At 37.5% G+C, this 14414-nt stretch overlaps 1 protein-coding gene across 1 annotated transcript in view; it reads left to right on the forward strand.

The window, feature by feature from the left end:
* The first annotated feature begins 2375 nt into the window (after positions 1-2375).
* LOC120636286 (cyclic nucleotide-gated cation channel subunit A-like) overlaps positions 2376-14414 on the forward strand; it is a 31124-nt gene continuing 19085 nt past the window's right edge. The window contains exons 1-3 of the mRNA XM_039907701.1: positions 2376-2543; positions 7178-7423; positions 10845-11004. Of these exons, the coding sequence (XP_039763635.1) occupies positions 2376-2543; positions 7178-7423; positions 10845-11004 (574 nt within the window). The remainder of the gene's footprint in view (positions 2544-7177; positions 7424-10844; positions 11005-14414) is intronic.

The following is a 14414-nucleotide window of genomic DNA, read 5'->3' on the forward strand; positions in this document are numbered from 1 at the left end:
AATAAGAACTTACATGAAAATATGAATTTTAGTCTTCTATGATATACAGGTTTCTGCAGATTATTTAACTCAAAATATCCCATCTAATTTTTTTATAAATTTTGAAGTAGTAGTTAGGTACTTTCCGTTTTTTGTCAGAACAATAAAAAAAAAATTGTTCATATATAACCTCCAATGACGCCTAATTCGTGAGTCCAATCTTTTCGCTAACATTGCATGGCGATTAACACCATATCTACTGATCGTAATATCAAATGGCGTATAGGATACTTGTTCTCTAAATCGATAATTTGCATCCTAGAGATATATTACATGTTGATAACATTAAGTTTCTTGTAACGACACAGGCTATTGTGAGAAAACAACGGGCTTATAAAAAAACAACGGAGTCGAGCGCAACAGCTCGTATCTAACAAAATAAAGTATTACCTATTAATTATTACGCAACAAGCTTTTGATGGCAGTATCTAAGAAGGCTTTTAAACTAACTTTTAATAATACCTGCAAAATCCTAGTTTGGCGATAATATTAAAGTTGCACTAAATGGACACGCACCTTGGCCACGGCCGAAGCTGATCAGATCAAAGAAAATTCTGAATTTTTATATTTCTAAATGACCCCAGGCGGAACTGGCATCTTCCACCCGTAAGACCATAGCACTCACCACTGCCCTTGGAATACCTAAGCACGAGTAATAAACTAATAGACTGGGCACGGCATCGGTGGGATCAATCTAATAGATCGCGCTACCGGAGATCGGAAGCGTAACTCTAGATGTTATTATCTCTCAGCACCTTTCCATACCACCTACATTCCATATTCTGTTCCGCTCATTTAAAACATTGTTTCAGAAAATAGAAGGACATTCTTTAACTACATTTTAAAAATAGAAATATGTTTTACAAAATTAAGCTATATACAACATGTTTCTTTTATAAACCATTCTTCTATGTTTCTGATTATTTTAAATTGCCTCGTTGGTTTAGTGTTGGTCGAGGTCGAATAACGGTTCGGACCAAAAATTACATAAGGTATTGGGTATTTTATATTAAAGAACCGGTCCCGGTAATATTCGTTAAACTTGAGTCTCTTTCCGAGAGACTCACTCAGCAGCCAGTCAATTTATAACCTCTGGTATTCAGCCATATCGCCCAATAAATGAGGGAGGTTAGTTAAATGTTTGTTGTTATGGCTGGAATAGCAATTCGATCTGATATTAAGTGAGTTTAGATTAAATGATAAGTTTGCATTTTAGATGCGCGAGTCATTTGATTTAGTTTTATTATATTAGGATGATTTGGATTATGCATTAATATACACAAACATTGTTGATATTTAAGGTGTGACTTCGAGAGTAGGTGATCTATCTATCCAACTAATAATTATCTGAATACCTTCAGTTGTAAAATACTGTTTGATATTTGTCACAAGAGGTGCTACAGTTAGTTATAAACCGAATAGCTCGTGCTCCTGATTTATGTTAACCGTGTAGTGTAACATCTGAGTGACTGTGACTGGACAGCTAGTGAAAAAAAACAGTGCGTCCTTAACAACAGAAACAGTAAAAAAAGTACTGTAATATCATTTTATTCTAAGTAAGGATATAATTAGTTAAAAATTAATTATTATTAAACACTCATAAAAGAGTACACATGGGTTATCATCGTATAAGCATTTACATTTACTATCACCAAAACTTACATTAGAACAATACCTTTACATTCTTTGGAAAGTCTATCTCATATTCCTCGCTTGTCCAATAATTCTGCTCTGTCACCCTTTTTCGCCTGACAAGCATATTTCTTGCCTGCCAGACGTCCGTTCCGCAAAAAGTATTTAACCTCACGACCCTCTGATCTCAAATCCTTGTTTTTCATGATGGCGCTTCGGTGGCATTCGTAAAACTTCGCTATAGTTGTCACGTGGCGCCACCATAGCGGCAACCAGAAGTGCGACAACACTCATAAGTAGAAAAAAGTGCTGTATCATACCGAAAGCATAAACGACAAGGTACCTACGAGTATATGCACGTGGGCATACTTATGCATATAACATATAATGTTTTTTTTTATTCGTCTAAAAGTTAGCCCTTGACTGCAATCTCACATGCTGGTAATGATGATGATGCAGTTCAAAATGGTAACGGGCAAACCGAATATCGAATCATATATTAAACCCATCCCCAAGGGATAGAACCCGGCGTCCGGGAGGTCGTGTTATAAAAGGTCTTCAAGAAGCGATTTTCAATTTTAAACAAATCTTTTGAAGTAGTTTCTAATAGCGAGTTCATATCAAGGAATATATATTATAAATTGTGTAACAGTTCACGGCCGCGTTATTGGCGCGTGCGAGTCCTTTAGCTGCACTATCGCGGAATGCAAGTGAAATTCCCAGAAGCTGCTCGACGGAAAACTAAGTTCAAGGACGTCGGGAATTTCTCCATGAAATTGTTACGTCGATCAGTTACGATGTTCAAGGAATGCGCTATTGAAAATGCCTTTTTAAAATGCCATTGTGCTTTTGCCGATGCAAAAACGAAGCGTGTATGTGTGTGTGCGTGTTTGTGTTAGTGTATGTCTGTGGCATCGCAGCTTTCGAACGGATTAACCGATTTGGTTTTTTTGTTTTCTTACCTGTGCTTACCTATTTGATGAAAATCAGTCAAAAATAGCCGCCACCACGAAATGGTGGATTATATGTTTTTCCTTAACTCCCTCGATATATGTATCTATTGTTTGAAAGAGCTTGACTGCTAGAATACTTATTAAGGCTTATTCAATTTTTTGTTTAATTTTAAAGTTGTTACCTACTTTGGTCGAACTCCATTCAAATTATTACAGTAATAAAACAAATCACATTCACTATATTCATTCAGCCTATAGCAGACAACTGCTGGACTAAAGGTAATCTTTGATTCACGTGGTCCTATCACATATGTTTACATAATTTATTCTCACCTTACAATTATGTAAACGTAGGTATATTTATTTTTATTCCCTTCGAGCTGAAATTTCCCAAAAATAAGGCAATTAAATAAAAATTCATTTATTTCAAGAAGGCCCAGTTTATAAGCACTTTTGAAACGTCAAGTCAATTTGTTTGTTGTGACTCTACCAGCGGTTCAAAAGGCAGATTCCACCGCGAAGAGCCGGGAAGACTTAGCAGATTGCTCTATTTCAACATAATTTTACAGTTTACAATAAAAAATATATACCTATATATAATAAATTTTCTATCTTGTAAGAGATGAGAGCGGATAATGCTTCCAAGCAGCCTTGTCTTTAAGAAATTCATCAATCTTTTAGTAAACACGATTTATTAAATGTGTTTTAACACGTTGTTTAAACTTATGCATTGGGAATCAGATTATAAAGCATATACTCAATCCCACAAATGACTTCTGCGCCTTTTGCAAACGATATGCAGATGTCACTTACTTATGTCCATTTCGAGTAAGGCGGTTTTTTTATATCCACTTTTGTTTACAAAGAGAAATGTTTTGTCTTACTATAATAAACTCCGATGTCTGCTACTTAGATGCTACTAGACAAACTCGTACCACTTTAGAGTTATTGCATTTTCTTTATTTCCAGAATGCACAAATTCAACCACATTTTCGATTTTCGTCCTTAATTGAAGTGGCTGCCAATTCGTTCCTTCTCTTGAATATGTGTGTGTGCGTACCTATACGGCTATTTCTCCCTTAAGTGACCCTTGGGGTATGTGTTTGTCTATGCCCGTGTGACGTACGCGTGTGATGAACCGATTTTGATTATGTTTTTGGATTTAAAAAGTGAATTAGTCGGCAGTGTCTAATGTCTTAGCTATGTTTGATCAAAATCGATCCAAGATGGCCGTTGCAGATAGTACTGAGTTTACTCAGTTAAATTCATAGAGAAAGTAAGACACGGTTATTGGAATAGTCAGTATATTTATGACTTGTTGTTTGTTATTTATATCTTAATTATAATATCATGTAGATATAAGTTAAAAGCTAACTTAAGCTTAAATATTTAGGTATGCCATTTATTTTTTAATTATTTAAATGTGTGTAGAACTTTTTAACTCCGCAATCTCAGTGTTAATTTAGTCGTGTGTGGATTATTTACTATGACGTGCTTGTCTTGAAATTTTGAATTTGCCATTTGACTTAAGCCCACTACTTCGGTCCAATGATGTTTAGCGGACTTCTTTAATAAACTCCGATTATTAGACTGGGTCAATATTTTAGCTTTATCTAGGTGTGTACAATGCTACAACCCATACGGTTTCTGACTTGGGTCAATGGCGCAAGAATGATTAGTGGCCACAACACAAGTGGACAACTCAGCCGATAGCCTATTACAGCCAACACTCGTAAAATGATGACATGCAGTTTAATACGGTTGTATTATTTCATGATTGTCCGATGGATGATTAAATAGCTTATTCTTTTATGGGCGCCATAAAACTCGCGAGGAAGCCTCGCCAATAGGTACACATACACAATAGGGTTATTTAAAAGCAGCCGTTTGAGTATTATGCTCGGTTTACGGTGTTTACGAATTCTATTGCGTTGTTAGCGAACTCATTATTGATTTTAATGAGCACATTTATTCCGCGAATTTATTTTATAACTGGTTAGTACCTAGGAATAGTAAATCATGGTTTTCTCAAGATTAATCATCGCACTAAACTCAAAGCTCATTTCACTCTCGTTATGTGCTTGAAATAGGTTTTTTATTCCACTACACATGATAGCCCTTGACTGTGAACGCACCTGGCGGGAAGTGTTGATGCAATCTAAGACGCTAGGGGCCTAACCAGTTAGGGGTAAGAGTTATATAATATTAAATTATATCACTCCGTACCCTCAATGTGATAGCCGAGAAGACGGATTTATTTTGTTGCACTCTGGGTGAACTCACAAATATAGCGATTCGGATTTTATCATATACACTATAGTTATATATATTATTAAAATTTACATAACATGCTGCATTGTCGTATTAGGATAACTTTTTCCTGTAATGACAAAAATGTAAGATGTGAATAAATAAATAAATAATAAATAAATAAATATCATCATCATCATCGTATCAACCCATTGCCCACTACAGGGCACGGATGACAAGTGTTTGGAGCGTAGTCCACCACGCTGGTTCAGTGTGGATTGGTGGACTCTACACTACACACCTTTTAGAAGAGTATAGAGCACTCAGGTATGTCGGTTTCATCCCGATGTTTCCGTTATTTTTTTTTATTAAACGCACATAATATCTGCATTTTTTCTGGTCTGGTCTGATGCGAGGCCTCGGCCGTAACCGATTCAGCGTTCCGGTACGTAGAATGTCACGTGGAAACCGAGTAGGCAAATATGACAGGTTGGCCCATTACCATCTAAGATTGTATTTAAAATAAAAGCTATCTACTTTTTGATTTTCGAAATAACTATAAAAAATGTTAAACAAAAATTAAAACTTACCAGTACTTTTAATGTTGAGTATTGTCATTGAATGTATAAGTGCTTCGGTTTCTTTACATATTGCAATTTGCAGATACAATTGTTATTTACAAAGGTATTCATATTCAATTCACAATTGCGATTGTTGCTGCGTGTGAAAACACGATACGTAATTAAATTGTATCCATCGGGATTGTGTCGTTTATTAAAAGTTGATTGCAGTTTTGCAGGCCTTTTGTAACACCACGAACTTCCGGTGACATTTCTGAACACACGATTCATCAAACGTTTTTATTAAAATATGCTGGCAGTTTTTTCCCAAACATTGTGAATGTTTTCCAAGAGTTGCCACTGTATGGCAATTACTATCTTTAAAAAGCTACCTGACAAGTTTATAAGGTTATTTGAGGGTTGATGGCGCAGTGGGCAGCGACTCTGCTTTTCTGAGTCAAAGGCCGTGGGTTCGATTCCCATAACTGGAAAATGTTTGTGTGATGAACATGAATGCTTTTCAGTTTCTGGGTGTTTATATAATATGTATATAATTCATAAATAATCAGTCATCTTAGTACTCATAACGCAAGCTACGCTTACTTTGGGCCTAGATGGCAATGTGTGTACTGTCGTAGTACATTTATTAATGTATATCTTCTTATATATATATAAGTATAAAAGAGACAGTGTGTGGTTATTTTCCGTATAGGCTCCGAAACGGCTGGACCGATTTCAATGAAACTTTCAGGGAATCTCTAAGGGAGTAACCCTGTAAAGTTTGGTGACGATCGGAGCACTCCTATTTTTGAACTATTAAACTGTCAAATATAGTTTTTACTATGATGATATTCTATTGTTGGGTGTACATGGGTGTAGATAATGATCTTCACCCGCTCGAGAAGAGAATAGAAGAAAATGAATACGGAGAGAAATAAATGATTTAATATATTATGAGAATAAAATTAAAAAATTTATGATGTAAGTTTATTGTTTTTAAATAAAATAAAGCAAAATGTAGCCCGGCGAAGCAGGCTGGGTACGCTAGTTTATTTATAAAAATAAGTAGTATGAACGTTTGTAGGAAACGTAAAAACTCATCATAACATAAACAACATCATATCAACCCATTACCGGCACAGATCTCCTCTCACAATGAGAAGGGGAATAAACTTAAGGGGCTAAGGCCACCACGCTTGCCCAGTGCGGATTGGTGGACTCCACGCACCTTTAAGAACATTATGTTTAACTCTTAGGCATGCAAGTTTCCTCACGACGTTTTCCTTCACCGGTAAAGCAATTGATATTTTAATTACTTAAAACGCACATAAGTTAGAAAAAGTAAAGGTGCGTGCTGGGATTCCAACTCGGCCCCCGAAAGTGAAGTCGAGCTCCTACCTAGTCGGCTATCACCGCTTCTACATTGTTACTTTCATTATTTCAACCGTTCATTTAGTTTTTTTTTAAATTAGACCTAATGGCATACATGCAATTAATATTTTAAATAGTTTTACAAATATTATTTCCGTTCTCGAACGAACGCACTTCAAATATGAATTGAGTAAGCATTACAAATGGCGAAATCAATTTATTCATGTATATTGTTTATTCTTATATAAAGGACGCTATATCTTTGTATGTAGAATTTGTATAGTAAAACATTCAGTATTCTATTTAATTAAGAACCAATGGTTTTTTGATCGGCCCTAAATATTGTTCCAAAACGCTCTGTCTCTCCAACAGGTGGAGCGAAATGACAAGGCCAAAGAAGGTGGGTGCTGGGTAGGACGCCAATACTCAAGATTGAAAAGAAACCTGGTCTCCCGCTTCAGTCGTGGCGGTCGCTCCGCAACGCCGGACCAATTCATGACCAAGTTCACGCCGGAATCTGTCGACGATCCTCAGGAGCCGATGTACCGATGGTCGAGCGCCACAGTTTGCTGCGGAGTGCGTCTGGCTTTTGATACCTCACTGCGACGCCATTATTACGTAAGAAAATCTATACTTATTACATATTATTATTCCCGTTCTAAACATTAGGAATAACTGATGGAGCTAGACAAGTTTGCAGCTAATACATCTCTGACCCCGAGTTGGTCTTTAATTAATAACGAATGCTTTCCGTTGCTGCACATAGACCTACCTCACCATGTGGATTCTTCAACGATTATTATCTCTTAATAGGAATGAGTGGCAATAAGTACCGACCTAATGTATTCTTCGAAGCACTAAGAATCAAATTATTACCTGAACTATTTAGTATTTTCGAATAGAATACAGTACTGATCGCCAGTTTGTTGCCATAATCCAGTTAGTAGTTCCTTCTAAAGGTTTTCGTTCAGCATCGTATTTAACCGTAAGTTACTAATGCCCGTTTTCACTAACGACAAACAAGGCAATGCAATAAGCAACACCTAATCTAAGCAGACTCCTTGGCATAAATCAACTTTTACCAAAAGTTATCATCTAAGAGTTGGTGGAACGTTTCTTTTCTATAGACCGCATAAATCATTAGGCATTCTATTTAGGCAATACCTAGGTTAAGCGAAAACGGGCATAAAGCTTGTAGAAGTCTTTGCGTTAGATTGGATTGAGAGTTACAGTAACATTTGAACGTATAAAAAAATGTGTTTTTTTTTAATTATAGCTAAACTGATTGGTACATTAAACATGCCAGTTTGGTTTGTTAATACAAGCAAATGTGTGAAATGAGTAGGTAAGTACTTAATATACAAATGTATTTTTATTGGACTCTTTATGAATTTGAAGCTGGTTAAGAGTAAAACGTCGCGCAAAGATGACGTAGGTTTAGTTCTTAGGGTCTTTTCAAATCTTATGTAAAAATAATTGTAATTACTATACATTTTGATGAAACACTTTAGTCTTGTTGAGAGACTCATACGGTGAGAAAAAGTCCACTGGTGTTCTAGTCGTTTCACATTATATTTCAACATAGTGGAAACATTCTTCTACAAAACAAAAGTGTACAATAATTATATCTTGCAGAAAGTTTGTTCTCTTAATTGTACCTACCCTCGGGGACTCTTCAATTCCGAGCGCTTTACGATGAATGCCGGTATACAAATACACCCGATCGTTACCAAGTGTTCGTACTATTGTAATGTGCATATGAAAAAGGGGGAAAGGGCGTATAAGTCGACTAGGAGCCTCGTTGCAAGTTGTGAAAATAACAATTTAGAGCTGGCGCGCTAGCTCCTAGCTATTGTTCTGAGGTACCGCTTCGGAGACAAATCGATTAAATCTGTACACGCGGGCCCGGGTCCACTGCGAATGCGAAATGTGAATTGCCATAAACAAACAAATCATTCCCGAATTTCTATTAGTGGTTTGCATGGGATCGAAATTACGCTTTAGGTCCGATAACATCGTTAAAACTAAACGCGTTCAAGTAAGCTTAACTCAGTTTAATGACTAGATTCGATATTCAGTAGGTATGCAACGTTGCAATTTGTAATTATTTTTTTGCCATTTCAATATATTTTCTGGGAGCCAGCATAAATTGCAGTTTCTGGTTGTATTAATGTTTTTAACCTACACTTCGAGCAAATATAAGTATAAATTAATAAGAAAAAAAAACAGGATTCTAACTTTCTAGCTTTTTACAACATTCAGTAAACTTCTAAGAAAGTTACAATTCTTTACGAAGTTTACTGAATGTTGTAAAGCGAACAAACATTTAGTCAGAAATATGGTTAAAAATATCATATATCTACCGTTTTTTCGCTGTCAAACTACATATTATAGCATTCAGCACCTTAAATTGGGTTCAGGGACATGTTTGAACGTATCTGAACATGGTTTTGATATAGAAAGAAAGTTGAAATATTATGTCTCAAACATAATATTTCATCTTTCATATGTTTGAGACATAATATTTCATCTCTCATATTGCAATTTATTTCTATGCAACAAAATGATCCGTGATTCCGTTGAAACCAACTTTTGCATGTTATTAGGGCTATTTTTAATTTAATTTTCTCACATATATATTTTAGGTGCTAATAATGCTGTGAATTTTGAAAATATTAACCAATAAATGGGAAAATCCCTTTATGGAGCCCTGCGTTGGTGCACACTCACACACCAAGTGCTCAAGAGGGTACTTACCTTAGTTAGGATATTCCTAATTATTTATTATACATAGGTTTGGCCAATTTTAATTTATAATATAGTATTTAGTAATTTGTTATTGTTATAGCTATGGATTTTTATCCGAATTAAACGTATTAATAATTACTTTCGTGAATGAACAGCCTTGCTTCTCCGATTTGAAACATCTTCCTGTTCACAAAAAAAGTATGTAAATGAAAACTATGCAATTAACACACTTTCTAATTATTATTAAAATTAATAATCCTTTTTCGCATTAGCGACTCGCAGAGAGACTCATAAGCGTCTGGCACGTGGAGGCGCACGGACTCTGGTCGTCGGCTGCTGTGAAAGGTAGTATATGTTGAATGCGCGTCCAGTGAGAGCCTGCGTGAGCGTAACGAGATGTCCGTGAGCTTGACGAGCTCATGGATGGTGGGCAGCTGTCAATTAGTGTGCTAGCCCTGCGCCGTGGACTCATATCGGTTCTGCCAAGTGTTGTGATTTTTTTATGTTTTGTTTGACAAAAAATATCGGCTTGAGCCAGTAAGGGGCCCTGTGGAGGCCAGCTGCGTTTTTGGCCGTAGCATCGGTCGCCCCTTTACCCACAATGCCAATGTGAATCCTCACACTAGCCAACTGCACGGTTCCCGAGCTAACGTGCACTGTTTGATGGACCTCCGCGTCCAGGGGGAACTTATTGCTGGATGCCTTGCATGCAGAGTGCGGAAGCCCACGCACGAGCGCACAGGGGCATACAGCAACTGTGCAGCTCGTACTTCCTGCCGGCGACTTGGCCTCGACATCGGCAGTAGTCGAAGAAGGCAGCCCTGTTCCGTCGTGCTTACTGCCAGACGTGAAGATGCGGTAAGCATGCGGCTGCATCACGGATTGGTACCGCTCCACCGCATCCTGGCTCACCAGGAACTGCAAGAAGCGGTAATAGAAGAACCTCGAGAAGAACTCCAGGGCGCGACGACATCGGAGGCATGGGGGGAACGTCGTCCAGAGGGTGCCTTTTGCGAGGAGTCGAACCTCGGCTGAACTCGACGTTTCGAACCTCGACTCGACTCGACGTTTCGGACTGGATTAGGGTTTACTCCGAACGCCCCAATAACCCTGGAGACGTCATTGTCGGTAGTTATTTGGTCGACAAGAACTTCTTCGGGCCATCTCCGAAAAAACACATTTATTATAATTATGATGAATGAAATGAGATCCGGAACATGTGAAGTGGTAGTTATCAGAAGTTTGATTACTCAGCTACTCTACAAAATCACTGTAACAAATTGTTTCGCAGTGGCTAGCAGTTGTCTCGATGGCAGTGCTGTACAACGTACTGTTCGTCGTGGTCCGCGCAGTGTTCTGGGAACTGAACGACCTGACGTGGGCCTGGTACGTGTGCGACTACATCTGCGACTTCGTGTACTTAGTTGATATAGTTGTACATATGCATGAAGGTAAATCGCATACCTAAGTAAGTTGTTTATCGTAAAGTACCTCGTTCCTAATGCACACCGCAAGCGTCTGGATTGCCCTTCCGGCTTTCGTTTTCTTCATCAACTGTCTGTCGGTATATATTGTTTCTAGGTTTGAAAACGCACAGTACAGCTTTTTCAAATCTAGGGACAATATAGACAGCTGGGCGCGACCAACCTTTGGCAGCATTACTTATTAGGGGGAGAGGGTTATCTTGATTGAAAGCCCACTACGCATCTCCCTTGAAAAATGTTCGCCTGTGGGAAGATTTAAACAGTTCAGCCTCCTATATAGATAGGCTGATATCCTCAGCTAAACATGACATCGGAGAAAAGTGCACACCGCATATGCGTGGACTCACCCATATCTCGCTGATGCGCAAACAGAGGCGGATGCGTTTAGACACGCGGCTGTATTATTAGTGCGGCATATAAGGATCTCAAAACAGCGACCGATTGAAATGTATAGATTTTCTGCTGTTGCGGCGTATTGTTATAGAATTTTTTATTATTGCGAACTTTGAAAAATTTCAACGGGTTGTCCTCATTCTCTGGGACTTCAGTTGTTGTTCACACAAACATTTTAGCAGCAATTCTAATAAGAACGAGGACACTAGTTACAGTTGAACACACGCGTTTCTGCAAACTAACCGACGACGTCTCCATTTCTATTATTCCATACCCTTAGTATGTCATTTACACAGTAGTAGATTCGCCGTCGAGTGACACTAACAACAAAGTCTCAATCAACTGAAATTATGTTCTATAGCTTAATTTTATCCAAAAGTGTTCCGCAGGCGCTCCCAGTAACATAGCAGTAGGTACAGTATGTTAGTAATTCAGTCAAAATGGCTAGTTGCAGTTATTGCGACTTTTTTATAAGATTTCTTGACTAAATATATGGAACACAATAACTTTTGTCATTTCCACGGATTTTAATTAAACTACGGAGTACTATTACGCACGTCCTTATTGTACGACTTCCCATAATTACCACTTCATACAGAATGTACGACGAACTTCCGGTCCATCGGTTTTTGACGCTTATTCTATACGCGTAGGCGACTACGATTGCAAGCAAATTGCATGCTAAGGGTACCACGTAAAAACAGCTAAAGCGAAGACAGGCGAGGCCACCTGAACGCGTCAGGCCTGCGTCCGCACAGCGCACCGTGCTACCAATCACAAATTGCACTCATTTGAACACAAGCCTTGCCATTAGTTGCAAGACGCATTGACTTGGCCTTGCCTGGAACAACTGTAGGTTATTATAAAACTGCAGTTTGAGTTGTAATATATCAAATCTAATACTTATAAAGCTTAGCGGATCATATCGCGAATGTTCATATTTCACTGTACTTTCTTAAAGACCTTTTAGAATAATTTACTGACATGAAGCGGATAGCCCTGGTTAGAACTTCCGCCTCCCTTCCGGGGTGGCCGAGTACGATACCCAGCACGCTCTAACTTTCCGGAGTTATATGGGGGTTATACTAACATGGGTCGGTAAATGGGTTTAAATCTATTTAAATTAAAATATTTATAAACATGAATAACGTACGTACCATAGGTTCATTATAATAACCATTGAATTAACGTTAAATCAATATTTAATTTAATTATTTAAAATTTAAAGAATTGTTGGTATTCAAGAAAACAACCCAGACACTTAAATTATACTCCGGTTGACAGAACCATCCATTGCTCGTGGCCCGTGGTACGACACACATAACAAAATGGACTAACGGGTAGACATAATGATCTCGTGGCGCGCATGCGCATGCTTGCTAGCGACTCAGCTGTTATAATTATTGTAACACTGGTAAATCATGCGAAAAAGTACTTAGGTATTGAAAAATATTTTTTTTAAAAAGAAAACTTGTGGTCAAAGAAGTTTGTTTCCAGAATTTTTCCGATTAGCAGTACAAGCTCTTTCCTTAAATACCTTCCTTGTAAACTTATGTGTACGTTTTATATTTGGTATACGTAAGTTTGATCATGTGTTCCAATATCCAATTGAAGTGGCTACCAATTCTTTCTCTATCTCGTATCTTTATATTATTAGTGTGAAAAGTAGATGCATGTAATGGAAATCCGTACCAAACATGCTTCATGAACCAGAGGTTGACTGGAAGAGATCGCTACAAGCGATAAGGCCGCCTTTGCGCATATATATTTATTTACGTTTTGTTTTGTTTAATTTGTATTTTTTTGTATGTGCAATAAAGACTTTCTAAGTATCAGTAAGTAATCAACCTATAAATACGTATTTTTTTCATTACGAGGTACTTGTTGTGACAATAATTATAACAGCTGACTTGGAGTCCAACTTTTTTTCATTATTTTTTTTTTTTTAAACGCCGTTGTTACAGTCCTATCATTTAAATGATCCTTAAGGTGGATTTAATTATTATTTCATTGAATATCGTTCATTGGTAATTTGAAAGAAAAGGGTAATCTTCTTTCTTGTTCGGAATAACAATGTTATTTGGATTAATAAATTAACCAGTTTTTTTAAAGTAAAAACTATAGAAATATTTCCGTAAAGTTTTTAGTTTTTTTGTCCTCTTTTTAGGTAAATTTGCATTCAAATACTTAACTTTATGCGAAGGGCTTTGTAAGTTTGACGTGTGTATCTGTGGCATTGTGCTCCCGAACGGATTACCCGTTTTTGAATTGTTTTTATATTGTTTAAAAGGTGAATTAGTCGGGAGAGTTCTTAGCTATGTTTGCTGATAATCGGTCCAAGATTGCCGCCACCACAAAATAGCGGATTAGATACTTTTCACTACTCCTTTAATATGGATTAAAATCAGAAGGCTTACCAGTAGACCCTATACACTGGCTGCACTATACACTGTGACAAATTTCAAATTCAAACCAATCGCCACCACAAAATTGTGAATAAATTTGCTTTTGACAATTCGTTTTTTAAATTTAAAATTGATTATTCTTTATAGGAGATATTTTAATTGGTAGGCCCCAGCAGTAGGTCGTAATCCGGCGGTTCGTCGTCGCAGGCGGCCGCAGTGCAATCCCGGACAGGCTCGGCTGCTGTTTGTCGACGCGTTAGCTAAATTTGATGGCGAGGGTGCGCCGCGCGTGGGCGCCCGGGCCGCGCCACAGACAGCTACATTTAACTGACATCTTGTTCTAAATCAATTCTAGTAGATAACTAAACACCATTTATTTAGTTAAATTTTACATTACTGAGTTTTTGCCGCATTCTTTTCGTTAAAATCTGCCTTCGGAACAGTTGCTAGACTCACTACACATAGTTTCCAAAGTCCCTATATTTCTATAGAGTAAACCTACTTGGAACAAATGAATTTTCTATACGAAAAGTTTTTTTTAATCTCACAACGGTCATCATTATAGCCTTAGATAATAGT

Source organism: Pararge aegeria, chromosome Z, assembly GCF_905163445.1.
Source record: "Pararge aegeria chromosome Z, ilParAegt1.1, whole genome shotgun sequence".
In the NCBI taxonomy this organism is placed as follows: Eukaryota; Metazoa; Arthropoda; class Insecta; order Lepidoptera; family Nymphalidae; genus Pararge; species Pararge aegeria.